The sequence below is a fragment of the Meles meles genome, chromosome X (assembly GCF_922984935.1).
Source record: "Meles meles chromosome X, mMelMel3.1 paternal haplotype, whole genome shotgun sequence".
NCBI classification, from domain to species: Eukaryota; Metazoa; Chordata; class Mammalia; order Carnivora; family Mustelidae; genus Meles; species Meles meles.
In genome coordinates this window covers 116,868,687-116,892,089 of record NC_060087.1, presented here as the reverse complement: position 1 = coordinate 116,892,089, position 23,403 = coordinate 116,868,687, and the positions used below count along the sequence as shown (strand labels likewise).

General features: G+C 43.8%; 1 protein-coding gene across 1 annotated transcript in view; it reads right to left on the bottom strand.

Annotated features, from left to right (window-relative positions):
• Window positions 1–21,933, bottom strand: part of ADGRG4 (adhesion G protein-coupled receptor G4) — a 103,614-nt gene extending 81,681 nt beyond the window's left edge. The window contains exons 1-3 of the mRNA XM_045994635.1: window positions 21,748–21,933; window positions 18,914–18,992; window positions 1,285–1,899 (exon numbers count right to left, since the gene is read on the bottom strand). Coding sequence (XP_045850591.1) covers window positions 1,285–1,899; window positions 18,914–18,983 — 685 coding nt within the window. The 5' untranslated portion in view covers window positions 18,984–18,992; window positions 21,748–21,933. The remainder of the gene's footprint in view (window positions 1–1,284; window positions 1,900–18,913; window positions 18,993–21,747) is intronic.
• Window positions 21,934–23,403: the final 1,470 nt, after the last annotated feature.

The following is a 23,403-nucleotide window of genomic DNA, read 5'->3' as shown; positions in this document are numbered from 1 at the left end:
GCTTATGCTCGCTCTCTCTGACAAATAAATAAAACCTTTTTTAAAAAAGTTTGAGAAGAACAGGATATTTACATAGCCTCCAAATATCTCCCCCCAAATTAGTTTTTTTAAAAAAGATGTATTTATTTGAGTGGGGAAGAAGCAGAGGGAGAGAATCCTCAAGCAGACTCCCCACTGAGTGCAGAACCCAATCCCACGACCCATGAGCTCATGACCTGAGCGGAAACCAAGAATCAGACCCTCAACCGACTGAGCCACCCAGGCACCCTTTCCCAGAAATTGGTTATTAATTACAGAGGGAAAAATAGTAACAGTGGAGAAATCTAGAAAAATAGCTATAAAAGAAATTAGTAGGACAATTGGTTAAATTTTAATATTGACGATGGATTAAATACTGAAATTATATCAAGCTACAGCAGTAAGAGAATGTCCTTATTCTAAGGAAATACTGAGCTATTTAGGGGTAATGAGGCACGATGTCCACAACTTATTCTTAAAGGATTAAGAAACAGATTGTGTGTGTGTGTGTGTGTGTGTGTGTGTGTGTATAGGGAGAAGGAAAGAGAGAGAGAGGAAGAATAATAAAATCTGGGGAAACAAAGTAACAATCAGTGAATCTGTGTAAAAAAAACTTGTATAGGGGCACCTGGGTGGCTCAGTGGGTTAAGCCGCTGCCTTCGGCTCAGGTCATGATCTCGGGGTCCTGGGATCGAGTCCCGCATCGGGCTTTCTGCTCAGCAGGGAGCCTGCTTCCCTCTCTCTCTCTCTGCTTGCCTCTCTATCTACTTGTGATCTCTGTCGAATAAATAAATTTAAAAAAAACTTGTATAAATTCCTTGCCCTGTTGTAATTTTCTGCAAGTTTTTTTTAAAAATATTTTATTTATTTAACAGAGAGAAATCACAACTAGGCAGAGAGGCAGGCAGAGAGAGAGGAGGAAGCAGGCTCCCTGTGGAGCAGAGAGCCTGACGTGGGGCTCGATCCCAGGACCCTGAGATCATGACCTGAGCCGAAGGCAGTGGCCTAATCCACTGAGCCACCCAGGCGCCCCAATTTTCTGCAAGTTTTAAATGATATCAAAACAAAAGACAAAACACAAAGAGAAGGAAAACAGTCTTTGCTCTATGTTAAAAAGCAGATGAAAAAACTGGCAACCTTGGGCCCCTCTGAGGAAGACAGAGCCTTGGCCCAGAGTGGGTTATCCAGACTAGTGAACGGAAGACCAATCCTTGCCAAGGAGGATAGTCAACCCTTGCCAAGGAGGATAGTTCAGAAGTTACTCACAGCAGCGCAGTCTTGTGTCAACAGTTGGGGTGATCTTGTTGATGAGCCAGACATCTTCTTCCCAGCTAACAATGTTTCCACCGATGCACTTCAAAAACTCCTCATTTTCCAGGATGTGGTCCCAGAGCTGAAAGTAGTACAAGCTGCCAGTGAAGCCAGGCAGGGCCCTTCCTACCTGGCTGTCCCAGTTCGAAAGAAAATGTCCTAGAATCAGAGTCCCATTAGGTGTCAGGCTTTGTGGTTGATCCGTCATTACCAGTATCCTTTCTGTATTCAGGAAGAGCTCTAATCTGCCCTTCACACCATCCCACACCAAGCATACTGTATGCCATTGAAAGGGAGTCAGGGAGTACCGGATATAAAAGGTCTTGCCCAAGTTGTATAGTATTAGCTGCTGATGGTCTCCTCCAAGTCCAAGGTCTATGGATTCTCTGCCCAGGAAGGCATTATTAGCAATATAGGAGAAGGCCATCCAATCACTTAATTTGTCCTCCACGAACACCAGGTCAATGCATGCTGTGAGTCGACTGAGTTCAGGAAACGTGTTGGCCAGGCTCGCGTATGTGTCAGCTCTTCCATAAAAATCCAGTCTCTTTCCTTTTAGGGAAAGTGCCTCTGCCCAAATTTGGGGAAGGGGAAAGAGAAAGCAAATGAAATTTTGATAACAAAAATTCAATTGTATCTTCTTTAGCCACATAGTCAATCCCAAATTACACAATGCTATTTAGTATGAGTTAATACGGGTGCAAAAAAAAAACAAAAAAAAAAAACCCACACCCAAATAGTGGATATACACAAATCATCTCTATTTGACACTGGCATGTGACATTTTCTGGCAGAAGAGTCTCTCCCTAATTACATTTTGCCTGGGCTAATATGAAAAGTCAGATTAGTGCTCCTAGCTGGACAGTGTGGGGAGGCAGCTAGAAGTATTTAGCTAAGTTGGCAGAGAGGCGGCCAAGGAAAAGGCAGCTTGGATTTGAAACTCTGCTGCACATAATCTTCACTCGTGTAATCAAAAGATAGCTCTTTCCATCTACCTAACTGCCTTATTATATTCATGGTGCAACAGCAATTTATTTCTCCAATGCCTTTTCCTGAGCCAAATTACCTGATTTATTCGGTCTCTGGAGACGGCTTCTCACTGAGGGCTCCAACAGAGGCTTGGAGGATGACCAGTTGGACAATACTGAAGCTGCAAGGCTTCTGTTTGTCCTCAGGAATGGGTACCCCGACTCCTTCCTTCTGTCTCCTCACCAAGGGGCCTGCATATCTTTTTTGGGGGGGCCTGCATACCTTTAAGAGCTTCCTGGTGGGGGGCACCCGCGAGGCTCAGTTGGGTGAGTGTCTGACTCTTGATTTCGGCTCAGGTCGGGATCTCAGGGTCCTGGGATTGAGCCCCACATCAGGCTCCCCACTCAGCAGGGAATCTGCTGGTTTCCCTCTCCTTTTGCCCTTCCCCCTGCTCTCTCTCTGTCTCTGAAACAAACAAATCTTGTTTTATAAAATGTTTCAGGTGGCCATGGACCCAGTTACCACTGGCTCCGGAGTCAAAGAACCTGAGTCGGAATCTCAGGTCTGATGTTCATCTGCTGTGTAACTTTGAGCAAGGACCTTAACCTCCTGATGCCTCAACCTTTGCTTCAGTAAAATGGGGAATCCAGGCCACAATATATAACACAACTCAGAGAGCCACCATTTACATTATAATCTATGCCAGATAATAGCCTTATCTATTGACCATACAAAACTGTTTGAAAATTAAGGGCAATGATGCCTGCAAAGCCCTCCCGAACATTGTTGAAGAACATGGCCATCACCTGGGTCAGCTCACCGTCCTGGAGTCCCAGGATTGAGCCCCACAGCGGGCTCGCTGCTCAGCAGGGAGTCTGCTACCCACCCCCTCTGCTCCTTACCCTGCTCATGCTCACTCTCTGTTGCTCTCCCTCTCTCTCAAATAAATAAATGAAGTCTTAAGAAGAAAAGAACATGTCCATCAGTACAGTCATTTGGTGGGCAAGTTGGCAATATCTATAAAAATTGTAATCAAGTGTGCCCTTTGCTTCCTAGGGAGATATTGGTGAATCATGATACTATCACCATGACGAAGCTCGCACCCAGGACCCAAAGCAAACAGCTGAGAACTGCCAAACATCCACCTAATTCCAGTCCCAGCGCAGCCCAAGACAAACCGAAAAGAGCTTTATGGCAGAATGGAATTCCAACCTCTCTCTAAATTAGGGCTGTGACCTTGGGACCAGCACTCTAAAACTGACAGCCAGAACGGCACACTAGAGGGGCTGACCAGAAGTGACCACTTCCCTGCTTCGGAGAGATGGCCCCAGGTGCGAGCTTCTAGATATTCTCTAGCTCTACACTATTGTCTCCCTCCATTCCTGCACCGAGTGTCTTTCGAAGGCAAGCAAGTCCATGCCTGCCTGCGTACATATGCGTGCGTGTGCGCTCGCATCCCGCTCCCTGTGCGGGAGCCCCTGCCATCCATCTGCCGGGGAGCTATTTCTGAACTGTCCATGGTGGGTGAGCAAACGTTTATTTCTGTCCCTGGCTTATGTGATTATATTATCTTACCATATTTCATGTGGCTAATAAATCAAAAGGTAACCCTACAAGGTGATAATCACTAAGAAACCCAGTATCGATTATGATTGGCCAACTGCATTTCTGCTCAGCCCTCTGATATGACGTCAATCACAACGTTTAAGAACGGCTTTTATGGTGAGTGTAAATCTCCAGGGCTTATTTGTCCCTTAAAAGAGAATGTACCATAATCCCCTATTGTCTACAGGGCTTCTCTGCTCTGTAATACATGAATACAAAGCCAGTTGCCATAGGACACAAGCAAGTAACTTACTAAATCAGAAATACAAAAAGATGGCCTCTTCCTATTTTTAAAACACAAGCTACAAAGAGATACTATTTTTACTGTTTTGAAATGATAGCATTTTAGGCTGAGAATACCCAGCATTGACGAGCTTGTGAGGAAACAAGTCATTTTATTTATTTTTTTCATATCTTTTTTTAAAACTTATAATGTATTATTTGGCCCAGGGGAACAGATCTGTGAATAAGCTTACACATTTCACAGCACTCATCACAGCACATACTCTCCCCAATGTCCATAACCCAGCTACCCTAACCCTACCCCCCCCACCCCGTAGCAACCCTCAGTTTGTTTCATGAGGTTAAGAATCTCTTAAGGTTTGTCTTCCTCCTGATCCCATCTTCTTTCATTTTTTCCTTCCCTACCTCCCACAACACCCCCCACCTCTCAAATTCCTCAGATCAGAGAGATCATATGACAATTGTCTTTCTCTGATTGACTTATTTCGATCAGCTAATACCCTCTAGTTCCATCCCCATTGTTGCAAATGGCAAGATTTCATTTCTTTTGATGGCTACATGGTATTCCATTTTATATATATATATATGCCACATCTTCTTTATCCATTCATCTGTTGATGGACATCTAGGTTCTTTCCATAGTTTGGCTATTGTGGACATTGCTGCTATAAACATTCAGGTGCGTGTGCCCCTTCGGATCACTACATTTGTATCTTTAGGGTAAATACCCATTAGTGCAATTGCTGGACCCAGAGTAGCTCTATTTTCAACTTTTTGAGGAACCTCCGTGCTGTTTTCCAGAGTGGCTGCACCAGCTTGCATTCCCACCAACAGTGTAGGAGGGTTCCCCTTTCTCTGCATCCTCTGCACCATCTGCCGAAACAAGTCATTTTAATACACTGTTGGTGGGAGCACCAATTAACAGAGTCCTTTTTTTTTAAGTTTATTTATTTACTTTTTAGTAATCTCTACACCCCACTCAGGACTGGAACTTGCAACCCCAAGATCAAGAATCACATGCTCCACCGGCTGAGCCTGCCAGGGACCCCAGTAGTCTTTTTATCTGAAGGGCAATCCGTCAGTATCTATGAACATGTTCATTGTGTATGGTTGTGTGTATGCTTTTGACCCAGCAATTCCACTTATACCCATTTATCCTAGACAAATATACATGTATACAAAGATGCAAGTACAAGGATATTTATTGCAGTATTGTTTGTAATGGAGAAAAAGAAGATCTTTATGTCTATCCGTAAGTGGCTAGCTAAGCAATCGTTACCTCTATATAATGGAGAATTAAAACAAATCTGGTAGATCTATACAGTCATGGAGAGATTTCCAAGGCTTCATATACTCCATGAAACGGGGTTGGCATAAGTGTAGATACAATATTATCCTACTTTTTAAAATAAGAGAAAAATGTGTACATTAGCATAACAGAAAAAACCTGGAAGAACACACATCGAGCAGTTAAGAATGAGTATCTTTAGGGGCGCCTGGGTGGCTCAGTCAGTTAAGTGTCTGCCTTCGGCTCAGGTCATGATCCCAGATTCGTGGGATCGAGTCTTACACTGGACTCCTTGCCAAGCAAGGAGCCTGCTTCTCTCTCTGACTGCCGTTCCCCTAACTTGTGCGCTCTATCTCCTGTCTTTGACAAATTCATAAATAAAATCTTTTTTTAAAGAAGAATTAATATCTTCAGATGTGAGATTTAGGGGGACTTTTGCTTTCTATGCTATTTATTTCAGTAATTTTTGTACTTTTTATGCAATCATATGTCAAATTTAAAATCAGAAAAATAGGGGCGCCTGAGTGGCTCAGTGGGTTGAGTCTCTGCCTTTGGCTCAGGTCATGATCCCAGGGTCCTGGGATCGAGCCCCGAGTCAGGCTCTCTGCTCGGCGGGGAGCCTGCTTCCCCCTCTCTCTGCCTGCCTCTCTGCCTACTTGTGATATCTCTCTCTCTCTGTCAAATAAATAAATAAAATCTTTAAAAAAATAAAATCAGAAAAATAAAGATGGATGGATGGATGGGTGGATGGACAGAACCACTTGGGGCCATACTTGAGATTCTGCGGGCAGAGCTAAGTCCTACTTAGATATCAGCAGAAGCGTAGTGTAGTGGAATCCAAAAACGCACCTTTGAGTCCCAGTTCTGTCCCTTACTAGCTGCATCAACATGGACAATTAATGCACGGGAAAGCTTTGAGGACAGCGGCACATAGTGAGCGCTATGCGAGTGTGCACCAAACCCACGTCATTTCTCTGTGTCTCCTTCCTCCATGGTTAAGATAGGAATACTAATTAGCTTCCTAGCGGGGCCGTCACGAAGGATGATGCAGTAATGTAACTGCCATTTATGTTATGTATGTGAAATGTTTATAAACTGTGAATCCCCAGGTAAACGTCAGCTGCTCTGTTTGCCACTGTCATGATGAGAAGTCTCTTTCTTCTCCCACAACCTCTTTTGTACCCTTACCCAGCCAAGCACATCTGCGTGGAACCCTGCTGTAACCCGCCCCCCCCCCCCACTCGGGCTCCCAGCAAGGGCTCAGAAGAGGCCAGGCTGCAATGAGGTGGGGGCAAAGGCTTTGCCCTTCTGTTTGGCCAGGCAAGCAGATTTCTCTGCTGGGCCTCTCCAGGGCCTGCTTCAAAGGCCACTTGTGTCTTTGCATATGATTTAACTATCCATTGCAGATGTCTGCTTGGACACTGCCATCTGTTTCCTGGCAATTTTCAAGTCCAAATTGCATGATTGCTCCCCTGAAGCATGTTCTCTCGTCATTTGGCTCCTCTGTGTCTCCTTGCCTCCGTCCTGTTTCCTTTTATTTTAAATTACATTTATTGTTGTCCGTGCTTTCAAAAAAAGGTGTTTCGCCCATCATAAAAGTGATACTGTACATGCTTTCTTAAAAGAAAACATGGCAAGCATTAGAAAAGTAAAAAGATGAGAACAAAGTCAGCTGGAGTTCCCACCACCCAGAGACAACATTTTGGTAAATTTCCTTTGGTGTTTCTTTTCTTCCGGGTACAGGTTTTGTTTGTTTCTACGTGGCCAAGATCACATTGCATGGAAAGTTTGGTACCCTGCTTTTCTCACTTCACAAGGTGACAGAAGTGTTTTTCCATATTTGGAAAACCTTATCATAAGCCTCATACAAATGGCTATGTTACAGCCCTTGGAGTCCCGGGCACCATTTTATCTGTACTGTTTCACATAACACAAAATTCGCCATTTTACTCTTTTTAAGGTGTGCAGCTCATTGGCATTTAGTACATTCATGATGGTATCTGACCATCATATTATCTAGTTCCAGAACATTTTCATTATGCCAAAAGGAAACCCCATATCCATTAAGCAATCGTGGCCCTTTCCCCCCTCCCTCCCACTGGCAACCACTAATCTAGTTTTCTGTCTGTATGGGTTTGACTATCCTAGACATTTCACATAAATGGAAACATACAAGTGACCTTTTGTTTCTAGTTTCTCTCACTTCGCATAATGTTTCCAGATTCATCCATGTTTTAGCATGCATCAGTAGATCGTTATTTTTTTAAGATCTTCTTTTTAAGCCATCTCTCTACCCAACATGGGGCTCAAACTCACAACCCTGAAATCCAGTTGCACGCTCTAGCAACTGAACCAGGCAGACATCCCAGTACATCATTATTTTTAATGGCTGAATGATATTCCATTGTATGGATATGCTACATTTTATTTACTGATTAACCTGTTAATGGACACATTAATGGTTTTTTCCCCACTTTTTAGTTATTATGAACAGTGTTGTTGTGGACATTCATGACATTTGTTCAATTTGAACATGCTTTCATTTCTTTGGGCTATATATCCAGGATGGGTCATTTAGTAATTTTATGTTTAACTTACTGAGTAACAGCCACTGTTTTCCGCAGCAGTCATTCAACATTCTCACCACCAGTGTATAAGGGTTCTAATTTCTCTACCTCTTCACCATCACTTGTTGTTTTCCATTTTTTTAATTAATATTATAACCATTGCAGAGGGTGCAGAGCGGTATCTCATCGTGGTTTTGATTTGCATTTCCCTAATGACTAATGACATTGAGCATCTTTTCATGTGCTTGTTGACCATCTGCATATCTTCTTTGGAGAAATGTCTATTCAAATCCTTTACCCATTTTTAAATTGTGCTGTTCCTGTTTTTGTTGTTGAGTTGTAAGCACTCTTTATATACTCTAGATACTAGAACCTTATGAGACATGTGACCTGAAAATACTTTCTCCCTCTCTAGGCTGTCTCTTCACTGTCTTGATGGTGTCCTGTGGTAGACACATCTTTAATCTTGAGGAAATCCAATTGATCTGGTTTTTTTTTTCTTTTGCTGTTCATTCTTTTGGTGTCAGTTCTCAGACCCCTTTGCCAGATCCAAGGTCATCCAAGCCCAAAAGTCACCCAGGGCCAAATCCGAGCCCATATCTGTGCTTTCTTCTAATTTCTATAGTGGTAGTTCTTACATTTAGGAATTTCATCCATTTTGAGTTAATTTTTGTACACGGTGTTAAGACAGGAGTCCAACTTCATTCTTTTTATGTGTTTATGTACACATGCTGGGCCAGCACCATTTGTTGAAGTGATTATTTTTTCTCATTGAATGTTCTTGGCACCCTTATGGAAAATTAATTGACCGTATGTATATGCTTGGGTTTCTTCCTGGACTCTCAATATCTGTCCCTGTGCCAATAACACAGTTTTGATTGCCATAGCTTTGCAGTTAGCATTGAAATCTAGATGTATGGTTTCTCCAACTTTGTTCTTTTTCAAGATTGTTTTGGCTATTCAGGGTCCCTTGCAATTCCATATGAATTGCACAATCAGCTTTTACATATCTGTAAAAAAAAAAAAAAAAAAAAGCCAAGGGCGCCTGAGTGGCTCAGTGGGTTAAGCCTCTACCTTTGGCTCAGGTCATGATCTCACGGTCCTGGGATCGAGCCCGGCATCGGGATCTCTGCTCAGTGGGGAACCTGCTCCCCCCCCTCCACCTCTCTGCCTACTTGTGATCTCTGTCTGTCAAATAAATAAATAAAATCTTTAAAGAAAAAAAAGCCATTGGATTTTAATATGGCTTGCATTGAATCCGGAAATCTCTTTGGGGGAATATTGACATATTAATATTATATCTTGTTATCTTTTATTAAATCTGTGGACATGGGATCTTTTCCATTTACTTAGGTCTTTTTTAATTTCTTTCAGCAATGTTTGTAATTTGAGTGTAGAAGTCTTTCAACTACTTGGTTAAATTTATTCCTAGGTATTTTTCTCTTTTAGATGCTATTGTAAATAAAATTGTTTTCTTAAACTTTATTTCAGATTGTTCATTCCTGGTGCATAGAAATACCACTGATTTTCTGTGTTGATCTTCTATCTCGCAGCTTTGCTGAATGTGTTTATTAACTTAAATATATTTTTTGTGGATTCTTTATGATGTTCTATTTGTAAGAACATATCATCTACAAATAGACATAGTATTATTTTTTCTTTCCTGTTTGGATGGCTTTTATATCTATTTCGTGCCCAAATACTCTGGCTAGAACTTCCAGTGTAATGTTGAATGCGAGTGGGGAACCTGGGCAATCTGATCTCGTGTCTGATCATAGGGGAAAGCTTTCAGTTTTTCACCATGAAGTATAATGTTTACTGTGGGTTTTTCATAGATGCTTTTTTTTAAAGATTTTTAATTTATTTATTTGACAGACAGATCACAAGTAGGCAGAGAGGCAGGCAGAGACAGAGAGAGGGGGAAGCAGGCTCCCCGCTGAGCAGAGAGCACGATGCGGGGCTCGACCCCAGGACACTGGGATCACGACCCGAGCTGAAGGCAGAGGCTTTAACCCACTGAACCACCCGGGAGCCCCATCGATGCTCTTATTACATTACATTTTTATCATGAAAGGGTGTTGGATTTTGTCATACTGTTTTCCTGCATCAGTTAAAATGATCATATGGTTCCCCCTCTTAAGTCTGTAAATGTGATTTAGTACATTAATTGATCAATTTTTACATGTTGAACCACCTTTGCATTCATTTGTGGGATAAATTCCACTTGGACAAGGTATATAATCCTCTAAATATATTGCTGGATTCAGTCTGCTATGCTTTGTTAAGAATTTTTTTAAGATTTTATTTTTATTTATATGAGAGAGAGAGAGAGAGAACGAGAGAGAGAGCATGAGTGAGGGGAGGCGGGGAAGAGGCAGAGGGAGAAACAGACTCCCCGCTGAGCAGGGAACCTGATGCAGGGCTTGATCCCAGGACCTTGGGATCATGACCAGAGCAGAAGGCAGACAATTAACTGACTGAGCCACCCAGGCACCCCTGTTAAGAATTTTTGCATCTATGGGTGCCTGGGTGGCTCAGTGGTTAAGTGTCTGTCTTCGGCTCAGGTCATGATCCTGGAGTCCTGGGATGGAGCCCTGATCAGGCTCCCTGCACAGTGGGGAGCCTGCTTCTCCTTCTCCTGCTCCCCCCTGCTTGTACTCTCTCTCTAATAAATAAATAAAATCTTTAAAAAAAAAGAATTTTGGGGGCGCCTGGGTGGCTCAGTGGATTAAAGCCTCTGCCTTCAGCTCGGGTCATGGTCCCAGGTTCCTGGAATCGAGCCCCGCATCAGGCTTTCTGCTCCGCAGGGATCCTGCTTCCTCCCCTCTCTCTCTGCCTGCCTCTCTGCATACTTGTGATCTCTCTCTCTCTGTCAAAAAAATAAATAAAATCTTCTAAAAAAAAAGAATTTTTGCATCTAACTGGGTGCGATATGCAACTGATGAATTACTGAACTCTACCTCTGAAACTAATAATGTACTCTATGTTGGTTAATTAAATATTAAAAAAAAATTTTTGCACCTAGGGGAGCCTGGCTGGTTTAGTCAGTAGAGCATGCAACTCTAAATGTCAGGGTTGTGAGTTTAAGCCCCACATTGAGCATATAGTTTACTTTTTTTTTTTTTAAATCTAGCTGATAATAATATCTTGCTGTTGCAGTCATTTCTTTGATGATTGGTGACATACGTTTATTTTATTTTATTTTTTTTTAAGATTTTATTTATTTATTTGACAGACAGAGATCACAAGTAGGCAGAGAGGAAGGCAGAGAGAGAGGAGAAGCAGGCTCCCTGCAGAGCAGAGAGCCTGATGCGGGGCTCAATCCCAGGACCCTGGAATCATGACCTGAGCCGAAGGCAAAGGCTTTAACCCACTAAGCCACCCAGGCGCCCCTATAGTTTACTTTTAAAAGAAGAGATGGGGGAGGTACACCTGGCTAGCTCAGTCTGTGGAGCACGTGACTCTAGATCTCAGGGTTGTGGGTTCAAGTCCCACGTTGAATGTAGAGATTATGTAAAATTTTTTAAAAAATCTTTTTTGAAACAGAATTTTGCATCTATATTCATAAGGGATCTTGGTCTGCAGATTTCTTGTGATGGCTGTGTCTGCCAGCTACCGCTTTTTAACTCTCTAGCAGAGTGATATAGCAAAACATTGTGCTCCAGGCCTATCTCTGGCAGAGCCCGGGGAAAAGAAAATAAAACTCTTGCCACAGTTGTTACTCAATATGTAATTTTATTTTGCCTTTTGTGAGGTTCCCAAGCTGCTTTGCCTGGTGATGCCGTGTTTACACAATTTTTAAGCAGACCTGAATTTGTGAAGCATTAAACAGTGCTGGTTTTTCCCAGAATACTTCAACTTTCATGTTCTCTGATTCTTCACGGCGGGGGCCTAACCTGAGTCTTGGCCCCCTACTGTCAGTTTCCAGTGCCCAGCACAACGGTTGGCACATAGTGGGTCCTTTATAGCTATTTTCTGAATAAATGGTTTGCCCTGCTTTTAGGGCACTGAGTTGGATTCTACGACTGTTCCTCGTGCAAAGGTATCAGGGAAGTGGGTGAAGCATTTGGCATAGAATGAGAAGTTCTGGACTGCAACCTGAACTTGCGCCTTGCCCAAGAACTTTCTGGAAAAGTTCTGGGGAAAGTTCCCTCTTCCTATCAGACCCCGAAAGTAATAAATACAGTCATTTTAAAAGTCAGTGAGAAAAAGATTTAGAACCTCAAGAGAGAGGCAACCCAAGGTATTCTTTTTTTAAAACCAGCAAAGTCCCTGAATTTTCTGAAGACAGCACTGAGCAATCATCAGATATATTCTGTATTTGCTTCTCCGTCCTCTCTTGGCTGAGCGTCTCCTCACGATATTAAAGTGTTTCAGAGGGTAGGGGACGGAGATGTTATGGTGCATTGCCCTGAACCATCTCAGGAGGAGTGGACAGACAAAGCTCATCGTGGTCAGATACTGGAGGCATGACCCGATCACTGTTTCTCTCCCGTGAGGTGACCTGCTTTCCTCTGTTTTACTCAGAGAGTCTGACTGAGCAGTGATGTGTGCGTTGTTTAGGTGCTATAATGAAGTACCATAGGCCGGTGGGGTTAAACCACAGCCATTTATTGTCCCACAGTTCTGGAGCCTACAAGCTGAGGTCAAAGTCTCGGCAGGGTCTTTTTCTTCTAAGAGCTCTGGAGGGAAGATCTGTTCCACGCCTCTCTCCTAGTTTCTAGTTCACTAGCAATATTTGGTGTTCTGAGACCTACAGTTGTGTCTCCCCAGTCTCTGCCTGTATCTCCGCATGGCCCTCTCCCGGTTGTGTGTCTATGTCCACATTTTCCCCCTTTATAAGGACACCAGTCATGTCCGATTAGGAGCAGTCATATTCCAGTATGACCTTGTCTTTGCTTGACTAATTACAGTTGTAATGACCCTACTTCCAACTGTGATTACCTTCTGAGGTGCTGAGGGAAAGGACTTCAACATGTGAATTTGGGGGGACACAATTCAACTCATCATACTGAATAAGGCTCGAGGCCCGGCTAATCACCTGGAGATACTTCCTTTCAGAAGAGGGAGACAAGAGAGCGCAAATTTTAGGGAAAGGACTCACCAGAGGCATTGGCTGCATGGATACTGTCAAGAATCTGGCCACTCTGAGGATGGGGATTCTGCCAAGGGTACACCAAGCCTACTTGGGAGTAGGGAAATGTCACTGGGAAATGTCCCTGGGAAATGTCACTAGTCACTCATAAAATGGGAATGCGCAGGGGCGCCTGGGATAGCTCAGTTGGTTAAGTGTCTGACTCTGGATTTCAGCTCAGGTCATGATCTCAGGGTCCTGGGTTCGAGCCCTGTGTTGGGCTCCCTGCTGAGTGGAGAGTCTGCTTCTCCCTCTGCCCCTCCCCTTCTTCGTGTTTGCTCGTGCTTTCTTTCTCTCTCTCTCAAATAAAATCTTTTAAAAAGTGGGGGGATAGTGGGCAGACACTCATTTCTATACTTTACAAAACCTATACTTGCACAAGGAGTCTTTTGGCTCTTAGTATCACAAATGCAAATGAATGGTCAGGAGCTTTGAAAAATTTTGTAGACCTGGCCCCAGTCTAGCAGACCCATGACTGTCTGAGTTGATATAAAGGATAGATGCCTGATACTGGGCAGCTCCATTACCCACAACACTGTGTTCATCATGTGAACAGCCACAGAGAACTGGAATTACGCCTGCCACCCGCTGTCTACGCGTCCCACTGGTCTTATGAGTAACCAGCAAATCTGGTAAACCAGATCTGCCAACTATAAAAACATCCAACTTGGAGCCTCATTTGTTTTATTTTTTTTTTAAAGATTTTATTTATTTATTTATTTACTTACTTATTTACTTATTTATTTATTTGACAGGGAGAGAGAGAGAGAGATCACAAGTAGGCAGAGAGGCAGGCAGAGAGAGAGGGGGGAAGCAGCTCCCTGCCGAGCTGAGAGCCCGATGCGGGGCTTGATCCCAGGACCCTGAAATCATGACCTGAGCCAAAGGCAGAGACTTAACCCACTGAGCCACCCAGGTGCCCCTTGAGCCTCATTTCTGTCACCAGTCACTAGTCACTGACTTATCCAACACATCCCCTCCATCAGGACCCAGGTTGCTGACCACATATGTGGCCTGCCAGGCATTCTTCTCAGAGTAAGAAGCAGAAAATTACCCCCACATAGGTAATGTGATTGTTCCTTCAAATTTTGCATCCTAAGCCTATGTCTCACCAAACAAAATGGATGTCCTTACTCATAAAACCAGAAGCACCCTGGAAAATTCATTTACTCACCCATGATGGTCACTGAGCACCAACTATGTGTCAGTGCTAGAGTACAGTGATAGAGTGAACTCATGTTCACACCAGGTCCTTGGCCCTAGTCAGCTTAAATTCCAAAGAGAGAGGTAGTTGATAAACAAATATAAGAATTACAACTTGTGGGACACCTGGCTGGCTCAGTTGGTGGAGTATGAGACCGTCGATCTCAGTGTTGTGAGTTCAGCCTCCATGTTGGGTGTAGAGATTATTTAAAAATAAAATCTTTTTTTTAAAGGAGTACAAATTGTGAAAAGCCCTCTGAAGGAAATTAATAGGCTGATGAGTTAGCTAATGGGAGGGACGGGGATGAGACGATGGGAATACCTATATTAGGATAGTTGAGGAAGACCTCTTTGAGGGAAAAGTCTTTTTTACTTATTTCTAGGAGACTAAAAACAACTAGGGTTACAAAGGTGTGGAATTAGAGTCACCCAGACATGGGTAATAGCATATGTAAAGGCCTTGAAGTAGGGTTGTGCTTGGTATGTTCAAGGAATAGGAAGGAAGCCGGTGTGTCTCGAGTGGAGTGATAGTGAAGTATGGGAGGAAATGAGGCCCAAGAAGCAGTGGGAGACCAGATCATGCAGTGCTTTTTAGCTCTTATGAAAGAGTTTGAATTGTATTCTAATTGTCATGGAAACGTATTGGCAGGTTTTGAATAGAAGAGTGACATGATCTGAGTTGACACAGGAAAGGATTGTTCTGGCTGCCGTGTGGAGAATGGGCTATAGCAGAACAAGAGTGGAGGCAGGGAGACCAGTGAGGGGGCTGTTGCAGCTTCATTCCTTATCTCCTGCTCCATTCTGCAACTGTTCAGTTCCTGACCTAGACTTCATCCCTTCTTGCTGGCTCTGTCCTCAACCCTTAGACTTTATGACAGGGTTCGTTTCTTCTTCTTGACCCCTGGTATTCTTCCAAGAACATGGTTTTTCTCCACACTCCGGCTCCATCCAGTTGGAGCATCTGAGTCACCCTCTGCCTGGTCTAGTGTTGACCCTGGCCCTCTAACTCACAATGACCCTCACAGTTGGGAAGCTGGTGACTTATCTGGAGACTGAAGGAGACTGAACCTTAGTTATGCCATTGTTTCAAGGACAGGATCTTCCTCACACCACCCCCCACACCACTCCCCAGGGAAGAAAATGATGAGTTTCTTACCAATTGAAGAATAATTAGAATTAATTGTTTGATAACCTAGAAAAGTCCTTGTCTTGATCTATAGTTTTGAGACTTAGCCTGCAAAACCTTGGGAATGCTTCAAAGTGATCTCTTCAGGGTTCAGATCTGCATATCTATCATGATTTCCATTGACCAATGACATTGCTCTCAAACTCATTCTAATTTTCCAGTACGACACACTCCCACTTTTTCTTTCATGACTACACTAAAGACTTCTAGATCGCCCTCTTCCTGGATCTATTTCATGCCCCATGAGCCCTCAAAAAAAAAATAATAACCCACTTAGAGTCTGTGTCTTATATACTACCACCATACAGGTGTTCAAAGTTGTGTGATTTCAAATTGCATCGATTTATTAAATAAAACAAATCTATTAAATCAGCAAATAAGTACTGAATGTCTAACCTGCATGTCAAGACCTGTGCTGGACGTTCTGGATAAAGAAATGGCAAAAATAGTTTCTTGCCTTTGAGGAAACAGACAGGGGAAAGACAAATCAACATCTTAGCGGGTAGTCAAGGCCAGGTGACAGAGTTGCCACTGTGCCCCATAGGTCCCATTTCAAGCTTTATTATGAGAAACGTGGTTTCCCATCAGGTCCTGCACACAGCAAGAAGGCAGTCAGTGTTTGTTGTTGATGGTAATGATGATTTGGTATTTTTCCAGAAGATTAGCTTTCCATGTGAGGACTGTTCAAATTAAACCACAGGTCTGTTTCATCAGGGATTGTCACTCACTGACATGTATGACCTTTTAGCTAAAGACTGATGTGCTAAATGAACAATGTTATCAACTGAATTTACTTAATATGGACGAGATTGCAATTTTCCAAGGCAACCTTTTCCTTAAGTCTCTAAATTATTAGCTACTTCAGTTGAACTGTCTTAATCATCTAGTCACTGCAGAATAGACACAGAGACAGAATCTACCTCCATTCTTATCACAGAGCCTAAGCAAGATCTGGGCCACTGCAAAACAGACGCCTGTTTGTCCCTGTGAATCACTGACCAGTTTTTGGCATACTTTGGTTTCCCCATCTCTAGTCTATGCTTGTTGCCATAGACAAATAAAGGACAGAAAGGTGATCTCATGATAAAATAAAGTAAAATACAAGAAAAGAAAAGAATAGTGACCACACAAAACAATTTAAAAAATTGTTGCACTTGGGACACCTGGGTGGCTCAGTGGGTTAAGCCGCTGCCTTCGGCTCGGGTCATGATCCCAGGGTCCTGGGATCGAGTCCCGCATGGTCTCCTTGCTCGGCAGGGAGCCTGCTTCTCTCTCCACCTCTGCCTGCCTGTGTGCTCTCTCTCTCTCTCCTTCTCTCTGACAAATAAATAAAATAAAAAAAAAATTAAAAAAAAATTGTTGCACTTAAAATATATGTCTTAGGGGCACGTGGATGGCACAGTACGTTGAGCATCTGACTCTTGATTTGGCTCAGGTCATGATCTCAGGGTTGTGGGATTGAGACCTGCCACTGGCTCCCTGCTCAGAGCAGAATCGGCTTGAGAGTCTCCTTCTCCCTCTGCCCTCCCCTGCCCCACACACTCTCTCTCTCAAAATAAATAAATACATCTTTTTAAAAAAATAAGATATATATCTTAAAAAAAGAAAAATGGTGGGGCGCCTGGGTGGCTCAGTGGGTTAAGCATCTGCCTTCGGCTCAGGTCATGATCTCAGGGTCCTGGGATCGAGCCCACATCCGGCTCTCTGCTCAGCAGGGAGCCTGCTTCCCCCTCTGTCTCTGCCTGCCTCTGCCTACTTGTGGTCTCTCTCTCTGTCAAATAAATAAATAAAATCTTTTTAAAAATATGGTATCATCATGCTCTAGGGAGCATTTTTTTTTTTTAAGATTTGTTTGTTTATTTCAGGGAGAGAGGAGAGAGAACGTGCGTGCACACACTTGCGAATGGGGGAGGGATAGAGGGAGAAGGAGAGGGACAAGCAGACTCCCTGCTGAGTGCAGAGCCCGACCTGGAGCTCTAGCTCATGACCCTGAGATCATGACCTGAGCTGAAATCAAGAGTCCAAAGCTTGGGACGCCTGAGTGGCTCAGTTGGTTAAGCGTCTGCCTTCAGCTCAGGTCATGATCCCAGTGTCCTGGGGTGAGTCAGTCTCCTTGCTCAGCAGGCGGTCTGCTTGTCCGGCTTCCTCTGCCCCTCCCCCAACTTGTGCTTGCACTCTCTCTAATAAATAAATATAATCTGAAATAAATAAATAAAACATTTACATGAGGGAAAACAGCGCAAGAAAGAACTCAAAGCTTCTACTGGGTGTGCATTAGCTACCAAATGGCATTTCAGAGTTGCACTAAGAAATGTCAGGGGCACCTGAGTGGCTCAGTGGGTTGGGCCTCTGCCCTCGGCTCAGGTCATGATCCCAGGGTCCTGGGATCGAGGCCCGCCTCCTGCTCTCGCTCAGCGGGGAGCCTGCTTCTCCCTATCTCTGCCTACTTGTGATCTCTCTCTGTCAAATAAATAAATAAAATCTTTAAGAAAAAAGAAAAAAAAGAAATGTCAAGGACGTGGGGCACCTGGGGCACCTGGGTAGCTCAGTGGGTTAAAGCCTCTGCCTTTGGCTCAGGTCATGGCCCCCTGGTCCTGGAATTGAGCCCCGCATCAGGCTCTCTGCTCAGCCTGCCTCTCTGCCTACTTGTGATCTCTCTCTGTCAAATAAATAAATAAAATCTTAAAAAAAAAAAAAGAAAAAGAAATGTCAAGGACAGGGATGCCTGGGTGGCTCAGTCTGTTAAGCATCTGCCTTCAGCTCAGGTTATGATTCCAGAGTCCTGGGATCAAGCCCCACATTGGGCTCCCTGCTCAGCAGGGAGCCTGCTTCTCCCTCTCCCTCTGCCTACTGCTCCCCCTGCTTGTGCACGCTCTCTTTCTTGGTCTCTGACAAATAAATAAATAAAATCTTATAAAAAATGTCAAGGAGAGAGACTGGTGGCTCAGTCAGTAGAGCATGCAACTCTTGATCTCAGGGTTGTGAGTTCAAGCCCCACGTTGGGTGTGGAGCCTACTTAATTAAAAAAAATAAAAGTAAAAAAAGAACGAGGGAAAGAAAGAAAGAGAGAGAGAGAGAAAGGAAGAAAAGAATAAAGAAAAAAGAAAGAGAGAGAGGAAAAAAGAAAGGAAGGAAGGAAGGAAGAAAAAAGAAAGAAAGAAATATCAAAGACAATAGTCCAAACTACTGTCCACTTGAGGCCAATTTTTGATCAGTCTTACACAATCCTGAGTGAATGAATTCATTTACTGAAGTTTCAACCTGTCCTACAGCCATATTGATCACAAGGAAGCCATTGAGAGGCAGTCCCACAACTTTTCAAATGGTTTATTTCTGTAAGCTACTGTATATGAGACATTGAAAGAAATCGTAAGAATCCATTTTCTTACCTGAGAGAAAGATAAAACTCAACATGAGGACCAATCCATAAAGCCTCCGACACGTGATATGTTCTTTCATTGTGTAAACCTGTGTTCAAAAAGTCAGAAATTCACCCGGCTGAGATTCAGAACGAACAATTTCTAAGTGTACGTGAGCACACTTTTCCTCGCCCGACGCCAGGCTTTTTCCTATTGCTTAAAGCCATGTCCGCCAGCTGCAATATGGGCGCTTGCCTGAGTCATGCAGCCTTGCTGAAACCTCACAGATTGATTTGTGTGCCTATCCTTCCAACAAACTTCACTGAGGGCCTATGTGTGCCAGACCCTGTGTTGCACACACACGCACGCACGCACGCACGCACGCAGTGACAGTACAGCGCTGGGAAGACAAGTTGGCCCAGAGGGGAAGACAGACATCGAATGCATAATTACAAAATGAGATACATTCAACCTTAATGCACACAACGTCAACCCAACGACTTGCATTTAATGATCGTAAACATTTTGAAGGAAGCACCATGCAAGAAGGCTTTATTGGCAAAAGTAACTCATCAAATCATTTCTATTTTTAAAGCAGATCTGCTTAGAGAAACCCGATCATCTCCTTACATTTACCCAGATTTCTCCTTTAAAAAGTGTAATTAGGGGGGCACCTGGGTGGCTCAGTCGGTGTAGTGTCTGCCTTCCACTCAGGTCATGATCCCGGGGTCCTGGGATCAAGTTCTGCATCCGGCTCTCTGCTCAGCGGGGAGCCTGCTTCTCCCTCTCCATCTGCTGCTCCTCCCTGCTCATGCACTCTCTCTCTCAAATAAATGAGTAAAATATTTATAAATAAATAAATAAATAGGGGCCCTGGGTGGCTCAGTGGGTTAGGGCCTCTGCCCTTGACTCAGGTCATGATCTCAGGGTCCTGGGATCGAGCCCCTCATTGGGCTCTCTGCTCAGCAGGGAGCCTACTTCCCCCTCTCTCTCTGCCTGCCTCTCTGCCTACTTGTGATCTCTCTCTCTGTCAAATAAATAAAATCTTTAAAAAAATTTTTTTAATAAACATAAATAAATAATCAGTGGCTTGACAGCATCTGCCTTTAGCTCAAGTCATGATCCTAGAGTCCCAGGATTGAGCCCCGAGTCGGGCTTCCTGCTCAGACGGGAGTCTGCTACTCCCTCTGCCCCTTACCCTGCTCGTGCTCGCTCTCTCTCAAATAAGTAAATAAAATCTTTAAAAAATATATAAGCAAATAGATAAGCAAAGCAAAATAAAATAAAAAGTATAATTAGGGGCTCCTGGGTGGCTCAGTCGGTTAAGCATCCAACTCTTGGTTTCAGCTCAGGTCATGATCTCAGGGTCGTGAGATGGAGCTTCACATCTAAAGGGAGTCTGCTTGACATTCTTTCCCCCTCCCCCTCCCTCCACTCTAAAAATAGAAATAAGTTATTTTTTTAAAAGTGTAATTAAAGCTGCTTATTTGGGAAATACACTGGAGATCCCTTTTTCTCCAGTCAAAACGCCATTAAAACTATGAATCTTATAGAACTATATTACAGAAGCTTGGCAGTAGGGCGCTGATGGGCCTTTTCTGATTTTAAATAAAATGCACTTCTGAATGATTTACTACTGATTTAAACATCTCTTTTCCTGTAGGATAATGCGACATATTGTATTTCTTACCACTTCTAAGTGGGATTTGGAGCGAGTAGACCCGCTTTACATTTAAAGTAACAGAACCCAATTACGAAACCAAATGAATCTTGGGCTCGCTCTGAGCCCCAGCCATTAATATAGTTCTTCATATTTACAAAGTGGTCTACTGCCATTCTCATTAGAATAATAATGGAATTTGTATGACTCGGATGGATTTCCCAAACTACCGGCTTAGAAATCGGGGATGTCTAAATCTTTTATGACTTGTAAGATGAAATTCAGCTTAAATTTACAGTCCTGGAGGAGGACCGGACCGAGAATCCATAAGTAGCTGTGGGACTGTATTTCTGTTCCTTCGTTTCCCTGGGCCTCAGTTTCCTTATCTGTAAAAATGGAGATAATAATCTGCCTATTTCCCAGAGCTGCTGTGGAAGAGGATCAAATGAGGTGATATTTCAAAGGCAATTTTCAAAGTCTAAAGTGCTATAGAAATGGATATGATTGCTATCTATAAAATGGAATTTTCAGTGGCAAACAATCCAATTTATATCTTTCTTGCATTTCCTCTCAACTTTTATAACAATTGCAACGTATGTTTCAGAGACTTACCTGGCATCCTGTAAATAACTCACGGGACACGCTACAGAATACTACGCAGCCATTAAAAGGAATCGGGTAAGTCTGTATGTCCGTCGGGTATGAAAAGGTGGGGGGATGGGCACTAAGGACTTTCCTTTGTATAGGAGACAATTCTGTACTGCTTGGTCCTTGTATGATTATCATTTGTTACCTATGTGATTTTTATAATTGAAGGAGACAGGGAGGGAGGGAGAGGAGAGAGGAAGAGGACAAGACAGGATGGAAGAACGTGGACGAAACAGGTTTCCTCTATAGCTAATACCGTTCTGTACGGTTTGAGAATTTCATACTGAGCATGCATTATTTTCGGTTTTTTTTCCAAAATGGAAGAAAGAAGAGAAGGAGGAAAGGAAGAGAAAGAGAGAAAGAAAGGGTAAAGAGTAAGGACCTTTGTTTTATACCTCATACAGTCATAAGTAACTGGGTTCTTCTGTGAGGAATATGTGTTTCTTTCATCGTTTAAAAAAAGGTAAAGGCAGGAAGAAAGGAAGGAGAGAAGGAAGGAAAGAGGGAGGTAGGGTAGGAGGAAGGAAGCGGGGAAGAGAGGAAGAAAGACGCTTACCTGAGAGCTGGATTCCTTTAACTTCCCACCCCGTGTCACTATGGAGTCCAGAAGAATTTGCTCTACGAATGACCAGGTCTGTCTCCGAATCCCTATGCTTGATGTGAAATGGGACGAGAAGATGCAGGAAGCCTCCTCATCAGCTGGTCCTGCCTCGGTCACTGGTTTGTTGTTTTTGGGTTTTTTTTTTTTCTCCTGGATCAACCCAGCCTCTCTGCTCTTAGCTTTATGGGGCTAATTGACCAGGGCAGATTCTCTTTCCGCGGCTGATAATACGTCATGGGGCTGCTCTCCCGAGCATGAAATCAGCCTGAGCAAAGTTCTCAGGTTATTACATACTTACAATAACCCATTCATTTCAGGGCTCTTTCCTGGTGTTCACTAAGGATTATCTGCAGTTGCTAGTTGATTATCACTTTAATTAAATTGGATATATTAAACCGGTACTTGCTCACTTAACCAAGGCTCATTTCACTTTATTGAGAAAATGGGGATTGGGGAGAGTGTTCAGAACTATGAGCAGAAATCAGGGGCCAAGGAAGTACCAGCACGTTCACGTCTCACGCCATCAGTGAGACGGAGGCAGCTTCTTACCCTCACTGCCGATCCATTCTTCAAGTTGCTTCGAAAGTAGATTTACAGAACTGGTTTTATGTCATTCTCAAGGGCGGGGGGGATGCAGCTCTTGCCCCCAGAGGTGTCCTTATAACCATTTGGAATGATGGAAATATCGTCAAATTCCATCAAGCCTCCGGGAATGATTCCCGCCAGCCTCCCCGTTTCCAAGGTCAGGACCCTAAATTCAGAGGGTACAATGACTTGCTCACGGTCACAGAGATTATGAGAGCAGGAGTTAGGACTGAGGTTTCTTGGTTCCCAGGCCAACGTGTTTTCCCCTCCATCCACGCCTTAAATGGGGCAATTCAGTCTAATGATGAACTGAGACAACCTGTTATCTGTAGGCTAGTGGCACTCCCCGGGGGTGGGGGGTAGGGGAAGGGGAGGAGGGGGCTTATCAGAATCATCCTTTACTCATCTCCAAGCCCAGAAACTGTGAGTGGTGTGGATGAGAGCCCAGGCTTTCCAGAAAGGTAGACTAGAGTTTGATTCTCAGTTGTGTGATATGGAGCCCCCAGTGTCCTCATTCGTAAACTGTGGCTAATGGCATTCATGTCATATCCCTGTGAAGATTATAGGAGACGGTGGGTGTGAAGGGCTGAGCTCAGGGTCTGACCCGGGGTACCTGGGCCACTCACCACTGCTTTCTCTTCCCACTGTGTGCAAGGCTGAACTTTGGTGGCCCAACGCCCCACGTGGTCCACACAGCTTACAAGGGGGTGGGGGTGGGGCGGTGGCCAAGGATCATCTTCCCGTTTCCTTGGCATTGGCTTCGACTTCACACCAGGTCTGCTCACTGGTCTGCCTCCCCCACCCCCATGACACGATGAGCTCTGGAAAGACAGAACTCCATGTTGTTCAGTGGCACACACACTGCCTGGCACGGAGGGAGGGCTCGTTGAATATTTAATAAACAAATGAATGCATGACTATGCCTTCCGCCCACACTAAAGTGTGCCCTTGCTAAGGACAGGGAAGCCATCTCTGTTCCCCTCAGGCCCAGTCCCAGGAGCTGGCACAGCGTCTTGCACATAGTAG